Source organism: Drosophila sechellia, chromosome 2L (genome assembly GCF_004382195.2).
Source record: "Drosophila sechellia strain sech25 chromosome 2L, ASM438219v1, whole genome shotgun sequence".
Lineage (NCBI taxonomy): Eukaryota > Metazoa > Arthropoda > Insecta > Diptera > Drosophilidae > Drosophila > Drosophila sechellia.
Window position 1 is genome coordinate 14,689,758 of NC_045949.1, and position 16,887 is coordinate 14,706,644.

Here is a 16,887-nt window from a genome sequence, read left to right on the forward strand (position 1 = left end):
GGACACATGTTTAGTCACCTCAAGTTCGTCGCCAAAGTCTTTTGTTCTAGCGGCATTTATATGCAAACCCATCACCTTGATGGGCGATAAAAACCAGAAAAGTCTGAAAAACATAATCAACAGCATCCCGGACCAGTGCTGCAAAGCGGTGACCACAAAGTTGAAATTAACGAAAATTCACGCGGCAAGGTCAAATCAAAGCGGTCATCGACTGCAGGCCACACGGGAATGGCCAACATGAAATGCCCTTTTTCGAACACCAAAAATTCTTGTTCGCACTGATTTTTCGATTGCAAGCAGTTAATAAAAATTATTCAGCAATAAAGGCGAAATATAAAAATTAAAATTAATCACTCGACAAGGGAAGATAACTTCTGAGCTACGCATAATGCGGCTACCGTTTAAGACTTAAATGAAAATAAAAAGATGCAAAATCCGGATGTGTCGCGATGCCTACGGAGTTGGAATGCCCAGACCGAGGACGGTCGTTGGTCCCTGGTGCCAAAGAATCGCCGACGAAGTAGAGCACAAAAAACGACGGACACAGTACGTGTCCCATATCAGGAATGCAAACCACGCGGCGGTCACTTTCGGTTGGACATTGTTTCTGTTATTGCCGATTTTGGAACTGGTCGACTGACTCAGTTTCGGCGAACCTCCACTAAAAGCATTCATAACTCAACTGCCAGCTGTCAGCGGCAGATACAAAATATCCCGCGGTTCGTACCCGAAAAAAAGGGAAAGGTCAGTGTAATGGAAAATTATAATGGAAATAAAGCGATTTGCCGTCGAGTGCGCTGATGCTCTCGGAGTTACTTGGCAATCGCCTCAAGTTCAAGGTCGCTCGATTTTGCCGTTCAGAGCCGAGGATGATAGTGCATTAAATGTGCTGCGATGGGAGATTGTTGTCTGCCGATGGAATGGTAATTGTAGTATAATTATAATGGATTTAATGGAAGACCCAGTGCTTGCAAATAAGCAGATTGCTTTTAAAAATTATAATTACTTACTGGATTTGCAGGGCTTGTGAATAAGCTACGATTATTAATATGTTGCAAACTGCATGTGCTTAAGATTTTCTGTATTTTGTATTATAATCAATTGAGTGATAAAGTAAATATGTTTATTCTTTGCTATAATCGCATTTCACGCTCCAAAAGGCTTGCCCATGTTAAACGAACTATGCGTCACTAAAATTTACTTAAAACCAAATAAGGAAGTAATCAACTTGAATGTCAATTACAATTACATACGCACTCAGACATGCGCCGCGTAATAAATTAATCAAGTTGCGCATACGCCATGTAAGCCGGCCGACAGTCGCCGAAATTGAATTCAGTCGATTCAGCCGCCTTGATTTCAGCCCGAAAAACTATAAACAAACGAAATATACGTTACGCACAAATTAAATTCATGAAGTTCAAACTCAGAAATTCCAGCAAAAACAGTGGCTAACGAATTACGTGGCATGCGGCATGCATGCCGCCTTTTCAGCCCCCGAATTCCCACATTTTATATATTTCATTTTTTTTTTGGTCCGAGTGCTCGCAATGAGGAAGGTCAAGTGCAAGCGCCAAATGTGTTTTATATTGTTTTTCACATTAGTCTCAGCTTTTTGTTTAATTAATTTTTAATACAATTTTGTGCGGTGGCTTGTTTTTTTGACGAGCGCGTTGATGATGTGACAGGCGGCGGCACACACACACGACTTGGGTGGTTCTGGAGGCTAATTGTGGCATTTGATGGAAAGGGGCACTTAAAAGGTGCTTGGGCGCCACAGGTGCGACCTTGACGAGGTGGCAATGTGAAAGAATTCAGTAAGCCTAATGGCAATTTTGAAATAAATGAAATCAATGTTTAGAACTACAATCAATCAGAAATTCTCTTGTAGTCATTGGTAAAGATAAATTGTTTAAACAAGAACTTATGAAAACAAATGAGGACACTTTAAATATAAATGAAATTTCCTTACATATATAAATTCTTAAAAATATCTCGTAAGCATTTAGTTTAAAATGTAGTTAGTTGTAAGAAGTAACGCCAAGTCGTTTTCTTTATCGCTTTGATTTTCCCTTACTGATTGACCTCGGTGCGATACCCTTGCCACTAGTTCACAGAACCCCCACAAAATAATTACATAGCCACCATTGACCGCCACTCTCGTTGTTATCGAATGGTTAAAATCGAATTTAATTACTTCCACCCACTAATAACTTCCGAGGCACACTTCGCACGGAAGCCTTGGATACAATAATAAGCCCAGCCATTGAGCACGCTACCTATATGGAAATATATGCTCATACACTGCGGTTATATGGACAAACTGGAGTTTGATTGTCAATCATTGTCAATCAGACACCAAACAGTGGGCCACCCAGCGAGAAACCAAACGAATGTGACACTGAGTCGCTGGAAAACCTTTAAAGTTCAATCAACTGACAGACACAAGAGACTTAATCACCTGTTTCTCAGCTAAGTGGGTTGGAGGGCTTATAAACCGATACCGATACCGATCAGCTATCATATTTTATCGGGCCCGCTGAAAGGCGAAAAGGAAGTGGAAACAAGCCGAGTCACAACAAGAAACCAAATTGAATCAAATTATACATGTTTAATACCCGAAATCCAGCCCGATCCAAATACGAGACTGAATCTAAATCGCAGCTCGTGGCTCGAGGTTAGCCTTGCCCATGGCATACAAAGCTGAAAATTGATTTTGGCTTATTTTTTAGGTCTCTCGTCAGGTTCAAAACTATTAGCGCCCGCATGCAAAAAGAAAAAAAGAGTAAGCGAAGTCCAATAGAGCAATCAAAATTGGAACAATGCAATAACGTAAGGCAAATAAGCTACGAGAAATGCATTATGACATAAAAAAATTGTAAAAAAGGATAAAAGGATTAATGGAAAGACTTCCTTGTCAAAACACTGTTTTTCACTGATCAATCAAGCCTCTTTAAATATCACTTAAATTCTCAACACCTGGTCAGCTGTCTTGGTTCAACAGTGTGATTTACAACTATGTTCCACACTGTAGCTGCTGTTGTCAGCAATGTTGTTTCTGGCGTTGTCGTGCGTTGGTTTTTTGACAGTTAACTCTCTACTGGTTTTGATTTTTTCGTGTACCGAACGGGGGCCACTTGAAATTTGATTATGATCGATTTTGGCAAATAAGAAGTAAAAAAAAAACAGCAACAAAAGCACGGGCAATCGTTATTTAATGCGAATTCAGCCTCGGGGCAGAGTTAATGTTTTAATTAGCACAACTTGGGCAATCTGAGGTCGCTTTTGGGGGCACAGCAACAAATTGCAGCATGCCACGCCCATCCAAGCGTATCCCATAGGGGGCTGTGGATGGGAAATTGGTTATATACGTACCCATAATTTGTATTATAAATATTCGCCACATCAAAAGCGCATTCATTTGCTCGATTCACACAATTTCTCATTGCTATTTGTTTGGTCGCGCTGAGCTCAAGCATTGGCAACTCCAACTCCAGCAGAGTTATGGAAACCCCCTCCCTCGCAAACCGTTGAGCTACTGTCATTGTCAGACAATCGTTAGTTAGTTCTTGAACTCGGCTTTTGAACTGAGCTCTCAAAACTTTGCAGCTAATCGCGAGCTACTCGTTTCGCGTTGGGATCTTGACATGAGGAAGCCATTTGGTCACCACATGGAATTGTAATGACTGTAATTAGTCGAAACCAAAAAGTGCTTGGTCGCCCAGCACTCCAATGCATATGTTTAATGGGGTTCTAAGGTAGAACCATAATATATCACGCAATACATTTTCTAAAAATTGAAAATTTTTACACGAAAGTTGTCGTTCTGAGAAATGAAACTTAACTACTAGCTATGCAATTATAATTTCAATAAAATATCTATATGACTCTCTAAAGAAGGAAACTTTAAAATACTTTAACGTAAAATGGGACAGTATATAAATAATTTAACTTTTGGAAATTCGCTGTGTTTAGTTACTATGTTAGTTACATCAATAATTAAGAGAATTTTCTTGGCTAACCATTTATGGCCAGAAAAGTGCATACGCAAAAGATCCTTGAATTACTCACATTCCGAGAATCCGATAGTCACCTTTGTTCTGTCAATTTGAACATTAGTGAATATATGCAACTACACATGTGCAGCATACACACCAACATAGGCAATTATCTGCGAATTGTCAATAGATGTATGTTATCGATTGAAACAAAATACTTGAACAAAAAACTCGTTTCACTTGCGGGATTTAATTTTTTTCTTTTTTTTTTTTGTCGGTCAACCGGGGGCAAAAAGTGAAAATATTATGTAACATTCTCGAGCGCATTGAATGCAACAAATATTTTCTCAATTTTGCTAATTCCAATTAATTTCATTTGTCGTTTCACCTTCATTATTGGCATTATTACAACTCGCCTGTTCTTGGCCAAATCACATATATGTATGTCTGAGTATATATATGTAAACCATTTGCAATTATTCAATTAAACATGACATGACTCTAACTGGATAGCACTGGCATTGTTTTAGTTTCAGCGCAATTTCCATTCAATAATTATGCGATCTAGTGCCGCCGGTTTTGTCTCGGAGAAAACAATTCAAAAATTTTATGGCCATAGAGCATTAAGATCAATGCGATCGTGAGCGATTGTTTTTTTTTTTTTTTTTGTGGGGCGGTGGGAAGGGCAGAGTGCGTGTTTCTTGATCTTGATTAGCTGGCCATTTAATAATAAGTTTTCCCAACAACAGCCACTTGATACAACAGAAACCAATTATCAAGGTCGCGGATGAGTTAGCTATTGTAAATATTTACATACATACATAGCTCGCGGCCCTCCTTCGTGGCTGCCCAAGGTCGAAATGTTGCAGAAGAGCTTATTCGATCGCTGTTGGACTAGTGTAACGCAAACACTTGACTACACGTTCTACGAAGTCAAGACCTTCGCGGCCATGGACTTCTAATTGCTGGCAGGGAAAGTTACAAATATTACAGATAAATTACCTTGAGGTTACAAAAATACGTACGTTGATTTCGAATTTCGAATCTCCCTATATCTTAAATCACTTTATCGTTTAGAAATGATTAAAGCTGCTTTGTATATTTAATCAAACACTTAATTAATAATCGATTCATCTCGGTTTCGCCTTGCTGAAAATCACACTTAACAATAGACACCATTTTTAAATCCGAAATGAAACAAATTGGAATAATTTGTTTGATCAACCGATTGAAGAGTTGTTTGTGTGCACAACTCAATTAATTTCCAAACATTATTCAAGTTCAAGTTTATTAACCTTAAGTTCAAAAGTGCAAACACCAAACAGATTAATAGATTCCGATGCGGTTTTTCTCGCCGAAGGTTAAACGATTTCTGTTCTTTGCTTTTTGGCGGATTCTTCAAAGCTTCAATAGACTGGCACAATTGTTTGCAGTAATTGGCATAGAAAAGCAATAATGGCAAAGTTCAGATAGTTCAAACTAAGAAGGTCAAGTGGGGGGGGAAATTCATTGTACCTATGAAAGGCAGTTGTTCTTAAAAGTCGTAATATAACAAAAGATATCTACGCTAACAAACATTTTGTAACTATTTCTCCATATTTAGTTAATATTTTCCTAAAATCTGCTAAATAATGTATACAAAATGATAAAAAATTACAAGAGAGTATGCTATAGTCGAGACTATCAGATACCCGTTACTCACCTAGTGGGAATGCAAACGCAAAATTTCATCCTTTTTCGGGTATAAGAATCATAATTATTTACAAACTAGAATTATTAATTATCATAAATACCTTCAATCTTACATACACATTTTTAGTGTTGAATTGAAATTCTTTAAGCATAGTTAAATCATATATGGAAAAACCCACAAATGCATACTTTGCTTACTTCTGCAAAAGGCGAAGAGCCAAACGAAGAAAATAGCAATAAAAACATAAACAAATTAAAATGCTGCCATGATTAGCCAGAGCTGCCGCCCCCCCGCTTGAGGCATTCGAGCGTGCCCCACGAAGGTTAAGCCAATGGGCTGGGTCTCGCGATTATTAAGGAGCATTAATTGGAACGGGAAGTTTAAAGTTTTGGAAGGTCGGTGCGTCAATGGGTGGCGGTTGAGCTTACTGCGCTTTTAGCCACCAGCAGCTGTCTGAGTCCCATTATGCACATTCTTTTCGTTCTGCCAGCAGATTTGCGCCTGAAGAGCAGCTGTCTAGATGTGCATCGTGATTGCAGCATTATGGCTAAAAGTTCAGGGTCAAAGTGGGTTAAACACCTGGGTTTTCTATGCACCCGCCAAGGCGGTTTGTAATTTGTAAAACTTTGCGTGTGTCTAATTAATAATTAGATATAATTCATAGCTCTTCAATGGAAAATCAGTAGAATGCAACGAATTTCAATTCAAATTTGGCGCCAAACTAATGTGGTTTAGGTCTTGACTTAACGCGTTACATTTGGTATTTTACCAACTCTACACGACGACCCCACTCATCAGCTGGTCAAAACATTTTCGCAAGTGCAGTTTTTCCATTTTATTTACTTAAATATTGTTCATAAAACTGCCGATTAATTATGGAAATTCCGGATACCTACTACAGCAAGGATGAATACGTGGAGACGGCAAGTGTTTGCACTGACTCCCGCTTTGGGATTCCATTTAAGCAGTAAGAGATGACCTCATCATGACCAAAAACTGATTGTTTACAGGCTTCGGGGAACAAAGTTAGTCGCCACACGGTGCTCTGTGGATCCCAAAACATCATTTTGAACGGCAAGGTGATCGTACAGAGCGGCGCCATCATTCGCGGCGATCTGGCCAATGTCCGGACGGGAAGATATTGTGTGATTGGCAAGAACTCCGTCATCCGACCGCCGTACAAACAATTCAGCAAGGGAATCGCCTTCTTTCCCATGCACGTCGGTGAACATGTTTTCGTGGGCGAAGGGGCCGTCGTCTCGGCGGGCACCATTGGATCCTATGTGTACATCGGCAAGAATGCCATTATCGTAAGCTATTACTTATTGTTATACCTTTTTATTCACGTGTGCTAATCCTTATACTTTTACCATCTTTCAGGGCCGTCGCTGTGTTTTGAAGGACTGTTGTGTGATTGAGGATGGTGCTGTCCTGCCGCCAGAAACTACCGTGTCCAGCTACATGCGTTATACCGCGAGGGGAACCATCGAGGGTGGCCAAGGCAATCCGTACTTTGTGCCCGCCGCCATGCAGGACGAGATGATCAACTACACTAAGTCATTCTACGAGCATTTCGTGAGGGCTCCAGCGCCAGCCAGCTGAAAATCATAGATATTAATCCACCAGGTGTCTACCAATTCATCGAGTAACCACGGCACCAGCCCGACAGAAAGCATTATTTATGAAATAAACATTATATTAGTTATTCTATAAGTATGCACATAGTTTGACTATTAAGTGGTTAATCTATCAGTCCCGTTTCGCAGTCGTAGGCTTCCTCGCCGGACTCGAAAATGGGAAAACTCATGCCGGTACGTCGGGCGATCACCGAGGCCAATTCCTCAGAGTTGTTCTCCTTGCGCGGCAGGATGTTTCGGTCCAGCAGAAGGACCGTGGCCGTATTACGACAATTGGAGACAGTGGCGGTTATGTGAAGCGGCGTCTGCTTGCCGTCCGATTCCGCATTTACTTCGGCGCCAAACTGCAGCAGCAAGTGGGCGCAATCCGCGTTGTTCCACTTGCAGGCGGAGTGCAATGGCGTCCATCCCAGTTCGGTGCGGGCGTTGGGATTGGCACGGTACTGCAGCAGCAACTTGGCCATATCCACAAAGTTATTATAGGCAGCTCGGTGCAGCGGCGTGTATCCGTCGTTATCCTTGGCGTTCACGGTGTCCGCGTCCAGTTTCAGGATTTCCCGCACCTCGCTGATGCGGTTCTCGTTCACCGCCCACAGAATCATGCGTTCAATGCTGCCTATGATAACGTTTAATACAACTATTTCGATAAAATGTATTCAACTTACTCTGTGGGTTCTTGTCCTCCTCGATCAGTTCGTCGGCATCGTCGTCCCAGCCGCTCACGAACATTCCGCGCGGCACTTTGGCGTGGCGCAGCTTCTCCACCTGGGATTTTTCATCATCGGAATCGTAATCTCCCATTTTGTGGTAATATTATGATAATTAGCCGGAATTTAAACAGCTTAAATTTTTGTTTTCTATTTCTCAGAGTGACCGTTGCTCTGCCGCTTAAGTAAACTTTTAAGAAAATACTAAAGCACATTTAAAAATATACTAAACGAAGAGGGGAGTTTTAAAGAATAACAGTACATTTGGTTTTTCAAATAAAAAGTAAATTATTTATATAAATATTGATAATAATAATAATAAAATTATTCTTTTTTTTATTAAAGTCTGCCACTTGAAAATAATAAACTATTATTATTATTATATTCATCGAAATCAACTTAATAAGCTAAAGATTATTAAATTATTAAATTTGTTTTGAATACATAAATGAAATATATAATTTTAACTACGTCTATTCCTATATATAGTTGAATTAAATCAGTTAATAATTTCATGTATTTACAAAAACAATAGTTTTCTATCCCATTTTTCTGTTAACAACAAACGGTCACCCTAACACAATATACTACTATTAAATCGAAGAAAAACATCTGCTCCCAACTTTGTTTGTTTGTTTGTTCCTTGAAATCAGGACGCCATGTCGAATCCGCAGGAAGAACTCCTGCCGCCCAGCGCCGAGGACGACGAGCTGACCCTGCCACGGGCCAGCATCAACAAGATCATCAAGGAGCTGGTGCCCACGGTGCGGGTGGCCAACGAGAGTCGCGAGCTGATACTCAACTGCTGCTCGGAGTTCATTCATCTGATCAGTTCGGAGGCCAACGAGGTGTGCAACATGCGCAACAAGAAGACGATCAACGCGGAACACGTCCTGGAGGCGTTGGAACGCCTGGGCTTCCACGACTACAAACAAGAGGCGGAGGCCGTTCTGCACGACTGCAAGGAGGTGGCAGCCAAGCGAAGGCGCCAGAGCACGCGCCTGGAGAACCTGGGCATTCCGGAGGAGGAGCTGCTGCGCCAGCAGCAAGAGCTGTTCGCCAAGGCACGCGAGGAGCAGGCGCGCGAGGAGCAGCAACAGTGGATGAGCATGCAGGCGGCGGCCATGGTGCAGCGACCACCGCTGGCCGACGGCTCCGTTGCCAGCAAGCCAAGTGAGGATGACGACGACGATGACGACGACGACTACTAGTAGGAAATAGTCTTTCTATGAGCTTAGTGTAGATTTAATCTTAAAATATATGCCATAAGTTGAACTTTCAACTATTAGCTACTCTTCATTACGGATCATCCGCTTGTCCTTAACTACAGCAGCCTGGGCACCGCATCCTCATTCTCCAGACGGGAATTTTAATCATAAAAATCTAGACTATTTGTTATTTTATCAGCTGGTACCGGCCAGATTTTGTGGCTCCTCCGCCTCGTCGTCCAGTTCCTTGCCATTTAGTTGCATCTCCACCAATCGGGGCAGTGTTTGTGGTGCGTTGTAGGTGCCAGGCACATATTTTCCCAATATTTCGGTGTGTTCTTTCCAGAACTGCGAAGATATCAGATCCTCGTGCAGCGGCACCACGGCCTGCCTGCTCTTTTCACCCAATATCACTCGCTTTCTAAGCAGAATCGTTCCCTTTCTGTACATTGCTGGCAGATTGTTGTAATTTATCCCGAATTCCTGGAAGAGCAGCTCATTTTTGTCCGCCGAAAAAGTTCCACGGAGTTTCGCCTCGGCTTCCTGGTTCGTCAGGCCTTTTTCCAAAACGAGTTTCCAAAAGGCGGTGTTGTACAGGTTGTTCACGTGCACATCGGCCTGTCGCCAGCTGAGATAGTCCTTTAGATTCTGCTCCGAAGGATACAGAACAACGCGACCATCGAAACAGGGGGCATAGGCCAATGGCAGATTCATCCACTTGGACCATTGCATCACATAGCTTGAGGAGAACAAACTGGTGACGTAGGTGAGCAGTTTGGCGGATCGTCGCTTGAAGGTTGCCGTCTCTTTGCGAAAAACAAAGGAGTACTCATCACTTTGACCGTAGGCGAGGACAATGTCCCGAAACTCCTGCATCACCGCCGTGGCAGCAGCATTCATCACATTGAGAGCTAAAGCGAATATTTAGTGTGATAGTGTGAGAACTATGATGTGTGATTTTTCTTACCATTTTCATCGTTGGGCTTTTCAAAATCGTGTGTCTTGGAGAACTTGTGGAACTTTTTGCCGTCTATTCGTATGACTATCCACACATTGGGCAGTATGCTGTCGTCCTGCTCAAAGGACTTAACGTACTCGAATCTGCTGCAGGCCATGCTGCGTTTTGGGAAATTCCGGGCAAGGGAATAATTCAATAATTTACCAAATTTATTCAAAGTTCCAAGCAAACGCATTTAAAATGTTGATGTTAAGAAAGGCATGAGTTGTCAACAGCTGATTGCTCTTTTCCATTAACAGCGCTGTTAACTAGTGCTTGTCTAGTGATGGTACTTTTAAAATCTGTTTAGCTTTAATCTTGAAAGTAGCTAAAAAGTAGCTTTGAGAATATTGGTTTACAAAAATGAATTAACAGGAAAAATAAATTAAAATCTAAAATCTATATTTATAATCTGAATACTTTCCGCGCGAAATAACATCGAGTGCCGATAACACTCGTCCACTCATTCCTAGCTGACCCGATAACTTCGATAGACAATGAGTTCTTCATCCCGCAAAACAGAAAATTAATAGAAGCTATGAGCCTTAATTACGAACAAAATGCGGCAGACGAGCAATTCGCCCGCGCGCACAAGGCGGTCAGCCTGTCGGACGACGAGGAGAGTGAGGGCCAAGCGGAGACCACGTCTTCGGGAAATCAGGAGCCGCATGTCAGTAAATCACCGCGGGAGTACTACGATGAGCCTGGCGGGAAGGGCAATGGAAGTGGAGCAGATGATCAGGAGGAGCCGGAAACGGAGGCTGCCAGCGGAGCGGCCAATACACATGTGGTGGCACACCACTACAACGAGCTGAAGGAGGGGGGCCGCAAGGATCGCCAGAAGTCAAAGATCTTCTTCATGAGGAACTTTAACAACTGGATCAAGAGCCAGCTGATCAACGAGTACATGTCGAAGATCAAGCAGAACAAACGCATGGGTGATGCTCTCAGAGTTCTGGACATGTGCTGCGGCAAGGGCGGTGACCTCCTCAAATGGGAGAAGGCTGCCATCTCCCACCTCATCTGCACGGACATCGCAGAGGTGTCGGTGGAGCAGTGCCAGCGGCGGTATCAGGACATCCTGCAGCGATCGGAGAAGTCGAAGTTTGCCAATAAGTTCACCGCGGAGTTTTTTGCCTGCGACTCCACATTGGTGCGCCTGCGGGAGCGGTATAAGGATCCTTCGCTTCAGCTGAATCTCGTGTCCTGTCAGTTTGCCTTTCACTATTGCTTCGAGTCAATGGCGCAGGCGGATTGCATGATGCGGAATGCAGCCGAGTGTCTGAAACCCGGTGGCTTCTTCATAGCCACAATGCCGGATGCCTACGAAATTATACGCAGGCTTAGGGCAGCCGGTCCGGATGCCCGACGTTTCGGTAACGATGTGTACAGCATTGAATTTGACTGCGAAACGGATCCGTTGCCCCTTTTCGGAGCCAAGTATCAGTTTCACTTGGAGGGCGTCGTCGATTGCCCCGAGTTCCTAGTGCATTTTCCCACGCTGGTCAAGCTGGGCAGAAAATACGGTCTGCAGCTAATGAAGCGCTCCACTTTTGCGGATTACTACAAGGAAAATCTGTACCACGGTCGACATCTTCTGCAGCGCATGTCCGGCTTGGAGTCGGTGCAAGCGCAGCGCTGCGAGAATGATGAACAGTTCGCCCATGTGGTGAACTTCCAGGGAGCACAGCGTAACAGGACGGTGGGAACCCTCTCGAAATCCGAATGGGAGGCGGCAAGTGAGTTTAGTTCGCATCAACTTCTGAATTCCATTGCTCAGTGGTTATTTATTTCAGCTCTTTATTTGGTTTGTGCCTTCAAGAAATGCAAAAACACCTGGGACACCAATGGCAAACCATTGTTTGAATTTGACGACTGATTATTGCCAAAAACATTCACGTTATAGACTATTATTTTGTACCCGTGGCTTAGCACTTTTAAAGTTTACACTCGAAATCATGAACAGATTATTAATTTCAGAAAAGATTAGCTCATAGGTTACATTTCGTAAAGCTAAGGGGATGTTTGTTTGTGTTCATAGGTTTCAATTCAAACTTTATTGTCCAAATGTACGTAAAGGACAAAAGCCACCAACCAAGCTACGAAATTTGAATGTAAATCGAGAATGTCAAGATCAATCTTAAGGCTTTTACATACTACATTTTTTAAAGAGAGTGCTAATAAAAGTATTTGATTTAGAAATATGTTTTACTTTTGAGTCCGTACTATAGTTAGAAGAGATGTATTTATAAATATACTTTACACGCATATAAATTCACAGGCAAGCAGATTTACCGCTTACGGAATATTTCGTAAGCTAATTAGATGAAGAGTAATAAAATAATATCAATGGAAAAATCCGTTTTTAGTAAAAATTCTTTAAAATTAAATTCTAAACTACTAAAGTAACTGGTTAACTTTTGTATGGCCCTCGCTTGAGCCGCCTTTCAATCCGCCTATTTCGAAAGCTCTGATAAGAGGGCTTTGGCCAAGTTCGAAACTGGAAGTGAGATGTCGAAGAAAGCTCCGCAGTACGAAGCTCGCTGGCCGAGAGAGAGCGCACAGCTGTTGCTTTCACAGCGACGGCGCCTTTGAAGGACATCGGGCAAAGGTTAGTCCTGACGTTTACGTTGCCGGGTCGTGCCCGCCAGCGACCCAACCTGTTCAGCTCAGCTCCGGAGCGACCCCAACCAGTCGGAGGCGAAAAGAGAAAGCGTGTCGTGCCAGGCGCTCGATGCATCAATGAATTATTGTAGCTGAAGTGTAAATAAATATTTAATAACGGGCCGAAAGTGGGCATGGTGTTGAAGGTGGTGTTGGTGCCCTGGTTCGCTTTTTGGTATGCTGATGTGCGATGGGGCTGGTGTGGGCGGGGTGGGTGCCATGGAGAAAATAGCGGCATAAATTACACCATTGATTGGTTTCGAAGCGACTGCAAACTTTATATTGGCCCAATCAGTTAGCTCTTTCTTTCATTATCGCTTAGGGCTGAGCACTTTGGCCGTCTTCCGTCGCTTTTGCTTGGCCTCGTCCTCTGGCCAACTTCTTGTCAGATAATTCCATTATTTAAAGTTTCGCTCATAAAAATCAACTTTGGGTGTAAAGTTTAAATTTGTTTTGCACATACTGACGCACAACACTGAGGACGGCAGGACAGGCACGTGTACGTCAGTGGGTGGTGGGTGGATGGGTGTGGTGGGATAGGGATCGGGAATGGGATAGGGCGACTACGCTTTTGTTTAAAGTAGAGCGTGCGTATTTATAAGGCAAACAACGGAGCCAGGGCTGCCCGAGCTGTTTACGTTTACACACACGGCTTGGCCAGAACCACCTCGGCCCAACTCAGGCCACCTTTAAACGTAATGAAACTACCTCAACCACCCAGCCCAGCCGTCAGGCGGCCGCTTTTGGCCAGGTCCTCTCCGCATGTCCTTCGCCACGACTCGCTTTGCACTGATTGGCCCTAATGAATCTTTTTGTTACCTTCTCCATGCGGCCGCCTGCGCATTGTACCATGCGGTCTATGTAAATTAGTTCACTTTTAACCCAAACATTGGGGATTGGCAGACATCCCACCCCAGTGCATCAAATTAACATTTTAAACTTTCAGGCCGACTCGAATTACAAGTTTTTGCAGCCCTCAAGAATCAGTTCTAATTGGACGTCTGGAATTAGATCAGTTTGCTTAATTTGTGATTTCTTATTTCTGAAACTATTTATTTGAATAATATATAACTTGTTTCAGACGCAGTTTTTAAACAGAAATAATTTTTAATAGGGTCTCTCACCCTTAAGATTATATTTCTTATATGCGCGAATTCTGTCCTTAGAGGACCGTCCTGAAAAGTATGCTACATAATCATATTTCAAGTAACAATTACAATCGATTGTAAAATACTTTAAACACCTTTGGAGTTGTTATGTTTGATTAATATCAATAAATATTTTTTATAAATGCAATGATGGTATTGCCAACATATATTTTTATGATCCGATGATGCAGGCTAAAATCTGCCAGCTGATCAAGGGTTAAGGACTGCTGTCCAGGCCGAGCTGAGTAATGTGCATATGTATGTATGTACGTGACTGCAATGTGTTCGTGTGGAAGGCAGTGTGCCGTTGTGTTGGTGCTGCTGGGCACTGGCAAAGCGCAGGTAGGAAATGTAAGGACCATAGTACGTATACGCAGTGTGTGCAAACAGAAAACATGCCGCAATGTTTGTTTTGTAAGCCTGTCGAGGCAAGCGAGCGAATAAGTGTCTTTGCCTCTCTTCTCTCTCTCTCTCTTTCTATCTGCCTCGTTCCCTCGCTCTCTTCTCTCTTGGTCCTATTTGTGCAGATCATAAAATGCATGAGTGTGTGTGTGCGTGCCTTTTGACGGTATGTGCGTGTGTGTGCGCGCCTGTGTTTATTCAACCGCATGAAACAATGTGAAAAACGCATGCCAGGCGTGCGACTGTGTTGGTGGCTCCGTGTGAATGGCTGCGAGCATGTCTGCGTGCGTCTTCTGCTATGCTAAACTTTTTACAAGGATTGCCCCCGAAGCTGGTTGGCTTGGTTAACGCAACAATTTAACACAAAACCAAAAAGAAGGTAGAGCGAAACAAGAGAAGAAAAGTTGAGCGCACCGAGGGAAAAAAAGAAAAAGAATAATAATAAGAGATGTATAAAAAATGAAACGTTCCACACATATTTGTGCATGCCACACATACATATGCATACATATGTGCCCAAGGACTTAGCGGCGCCCATTGAAAGGATGTGAAGATGATGAGCTGCAGCTCATCGCTCGGTAATCTTTTGTGGTTCTTTCCTGGCCAAAGAGAAACTTGAACCCTGCTCCTGCTCAATGCCTGAGTGTTGCCACATTCGTTGTGGTAGTTACTCTTGGCTCGGTCGGATGCATTTGTGCAACCACGACAGTGGGGCATCTACATTGCCAACTTGGGGCCGAATGTTGGCTCAGTAATTACATTTAATTCTATGGCTTGGCAAGGGTTTTGCTTGCGAATTCTATGCACACTCATTGAATTCAAATGTCATGTCAATATGAAAGGGTTGTCAAGCAGTTACTTCCGTAATCTTATGCCTATTTACTTATTCTTTTTCTTTACAGTATCTTCATTTTAAAAGAATGTATTTAAATATTTACCATAACATATTATGTATTTCTTTTCAATTAACATTATCACGCTTTTTCATGTCGATTGCGGATTTTATTTGAGCTGTGGCAGCCAATATTTTAAATCACCCATTCAATAATCACTTTCATTTTATTGAAAAGTTTCAGGGGATTACCATAATATAAAATAAATATTCTATTCAAAGCAAATTCGCTAAATATTTCGCTGAAAACATTTCTAATTTTAAGTAATTAAAACGCGAATTTAGAATGAACTAGAAATCAAAATCCGAGTTCAAAATAATCGCCAAAATAACATTGCAATACAGCAAATTCATACATAAATCATCAATTTATCAATGCATAACAATTGCGCAATGTTAATTTTCCAACTGCTGTTTACCAATTTGCTCTTGAGAGGATTTGGTTTAATTAGTACCGTTTCTGCTCTAACTGGCTATGAAATCAATTCAAATATCAAACAATAAATGCGTCCTGTAATCTATTCGACAGTTCAAATATAGGCCATAACCCATAACCCATGCCCCCTCGTATTCACACATCTGAAAGTTATTTAATCCGCTCAGCAGTTTCGATAACCATTTATTCACTGGCAGAGTTCAAGACAAGTGCATTTCAGCATGCCCGAATTCCACATGCGGACATAAATATTTGAGTAATTGATTTCCCAAGTCGACGATGGGAAACTTCCAATTTCTTGGCTTGACTACTTTCGAGCCGATGCAAATGATTTATTTTTGACCGTAGAATCCTTCGACTTGAGCGGACAGTTGAGGTTCTCAAACTAATTGCACAATTGTCAATGATTTATTCAGTTGGCAATTAAGGTGCCAACTAACGGTGTGGCACGGCCATATCGATTTGAAAATATTCAATAATACCGGAGCCTTGATAAGCTCATCAAACATGCACATGGCCATCCGCAGGGGGGTCAAGTTTGTATTTAGAGCCAAGTGTGTGTAGAGGGGTGTGGTTGGTGTATTTTCAGGGTTTCCCCTTTTTTTTGTCGAGCGGGGGGGGACACAAAAGTACAAGTTGCTATGGATCAAGCTCAAGGCGTGGCAGTTGGGCATTAGCTGTATGGTGGAGCACGACAACCAAGCGAACAAAGGTCAACTCGACAAGTGAGTTAAATGACAAGGACCTCACCTTGCCTTCCTTGGGCTTTGGCCCGTGCGTGTTTGCATGTTTGGCTCGATGAGGCGACGCGCGACCCCAAAAATGAAACTCAACTTTGGCTTTGACTGCGGCTCGGGATTGTGGCGTGCAAGCATTATGGCCTTTCGCTTTCAAAACAATGCCCCCCATCCTGTTTCCCGGTTGGCCTAGTGGCACTTGCCTCTTGTTGTTGGTTTTTGCATTGCCCTTGGCCAATTGCGAGTGAATTTTGATGTTTTGACTGGCCATTCCTGGGGCCATTTGACAACTCTATAAAACCGGTGTCCTTAAGCCCGCCCTCGTCCTTGCGCCCAACCCCCAATTACCGTCCAACTACCACCCCCCA

At 42.6% G+C, this 16,887-nt stretch overlaps 6 protein-coding genes across 7 annotated transcripts; 3 read left to right on the top strand and 3 right to left on the bottom strand.

Moving 5' to 3' along the window:
• The first annotated feature begins 6,474 nt into the window (after positions 1–6,474).
• LOC6611319 (dynactin subunit 5) lies at positions 6,475–7,404 on the top strand. Its single transcript, XM_002035830.2, has 3 exons — positions 6,475–6,614; positions 6,702–7,001; positions 7,072–7,404. Exons 1-3 carry the CDS (start codon positions 6,567–6,569, stop codon positions 7,291–7,293), a joined length of 570 nt encoding a protein of 189 aa, XP_002035866.1. The 5' UTR covers positions 6,475–6,566; the 3' UTR covers positions 7,294–7,404.
• On the bottom strand, positions 7,385–8,148 carry LOC6611320 (ankyrin repeat domain-containing protein 49). The gene is made up of 2 exons (XM_002035831.2): positions 7,994–8,148; positions 7,385–7,944 (listed from the first exon to the last, which is right to left on the bottom strand). Exons 1-2 carry the CDS (start codon positions 8,127–8,129, stop codon positions 7,433–7,435), a joined length of 648 nt encoding a protein of 215 aa, XP_002035867.1. The 5' UTR covers positions 8,130–8,148; the 3' UTR covers positions 7,385–7,432.
• Positions 8,149–8,596: 448 nt separating this feature from the next.
• Positions 8,597–9,317, top strand: LOC6611321 (protein Dr1). The gene has a single exon (XM_002035832.2). The coding sequence runs from the start codon at positions 8,695–8,697 to the stop codon at positions 9,244–9,246; it is 552 nt and encodes a 183-aa protein (XP_002035868.1). The 5' UTR covers positions 8,597–8,694; the 3' UTR covers positions 9,247–9,317.
• LOC6611322 (probable tRNA(His) guanylyltransferase) lies at positions 9,263–10,475 on the bottom strand. Its single transcript, XM_002035833.2, has 2 exons — positions 10,211–10,475; positions 9,263–10,154 (listed from the first exon to the last, which is right to left on the bottom strand). Exons 1-2 carry the CDS (start codon positions 10,434–10,436, stop codon positions 9,439–9,441), a joined length of 942 nt encoding a protein of 313 aa, XP_002035869.2. The 5' UTR covers positions 10,437–10,475; the 3' UTR covers positions 9,263–9,438.
• Positions 10,476–10,703: 228 nt separating this feature from the next.
• Positions 10,704–12,442, top strand: LOC6611323 (mRNA cap guanine-N7 methyltransferase). The gene is made up of 2 exons (XM_002035834.2): positions 10,704–11,979; positions 12,037–12,442. Exons 1-2 carry the CDS (start codon positions 10,779–10,781, stop codon positions 12,117–12,119), a joined length of 1,284 nt encoding a protein of 427 aa, XP_002035870.1. The 5' UTR covers positions 10,704–10,778; the 3' UTR covers positions 12,120–12,442.
• Positions 12,443–12,644: 202 nt separating this feature from the next.
• LOC116802322 lies at positions 12,645–16,832 on the bottom strand. Of its 2 annotated transcripts, none has more exons than XM_032726487.1 (2): positions 16,533–16,832; positions 12,645–12,996 (listed from the first exon to the last, which is right to left on the bottom strand). In XM_032726487.1, the coding sequence occupies exons 1-2, from the start codon at positions 16,655–16,657 to the stop codon at positions 12,654–12,656; spliced, it is 468 nt and encodes a 155-aa protein (XP_032582378.1). In that variant the 5' UTR covers positions 16,658–16,832; the 3' UTR covers positions 12,645–12,653. The 2 variants fall into 2 exon arrangements, with proteins under 2 accessions (XP_032582378.1, XP_032582386.1); XM_032726495.1 differs by lacking the exon at positions 16,533–16,832 and adding an exon at positions 13,613–13,706.
• Positions 16,833–16,887: the final 55 nt, after the last annotated feature.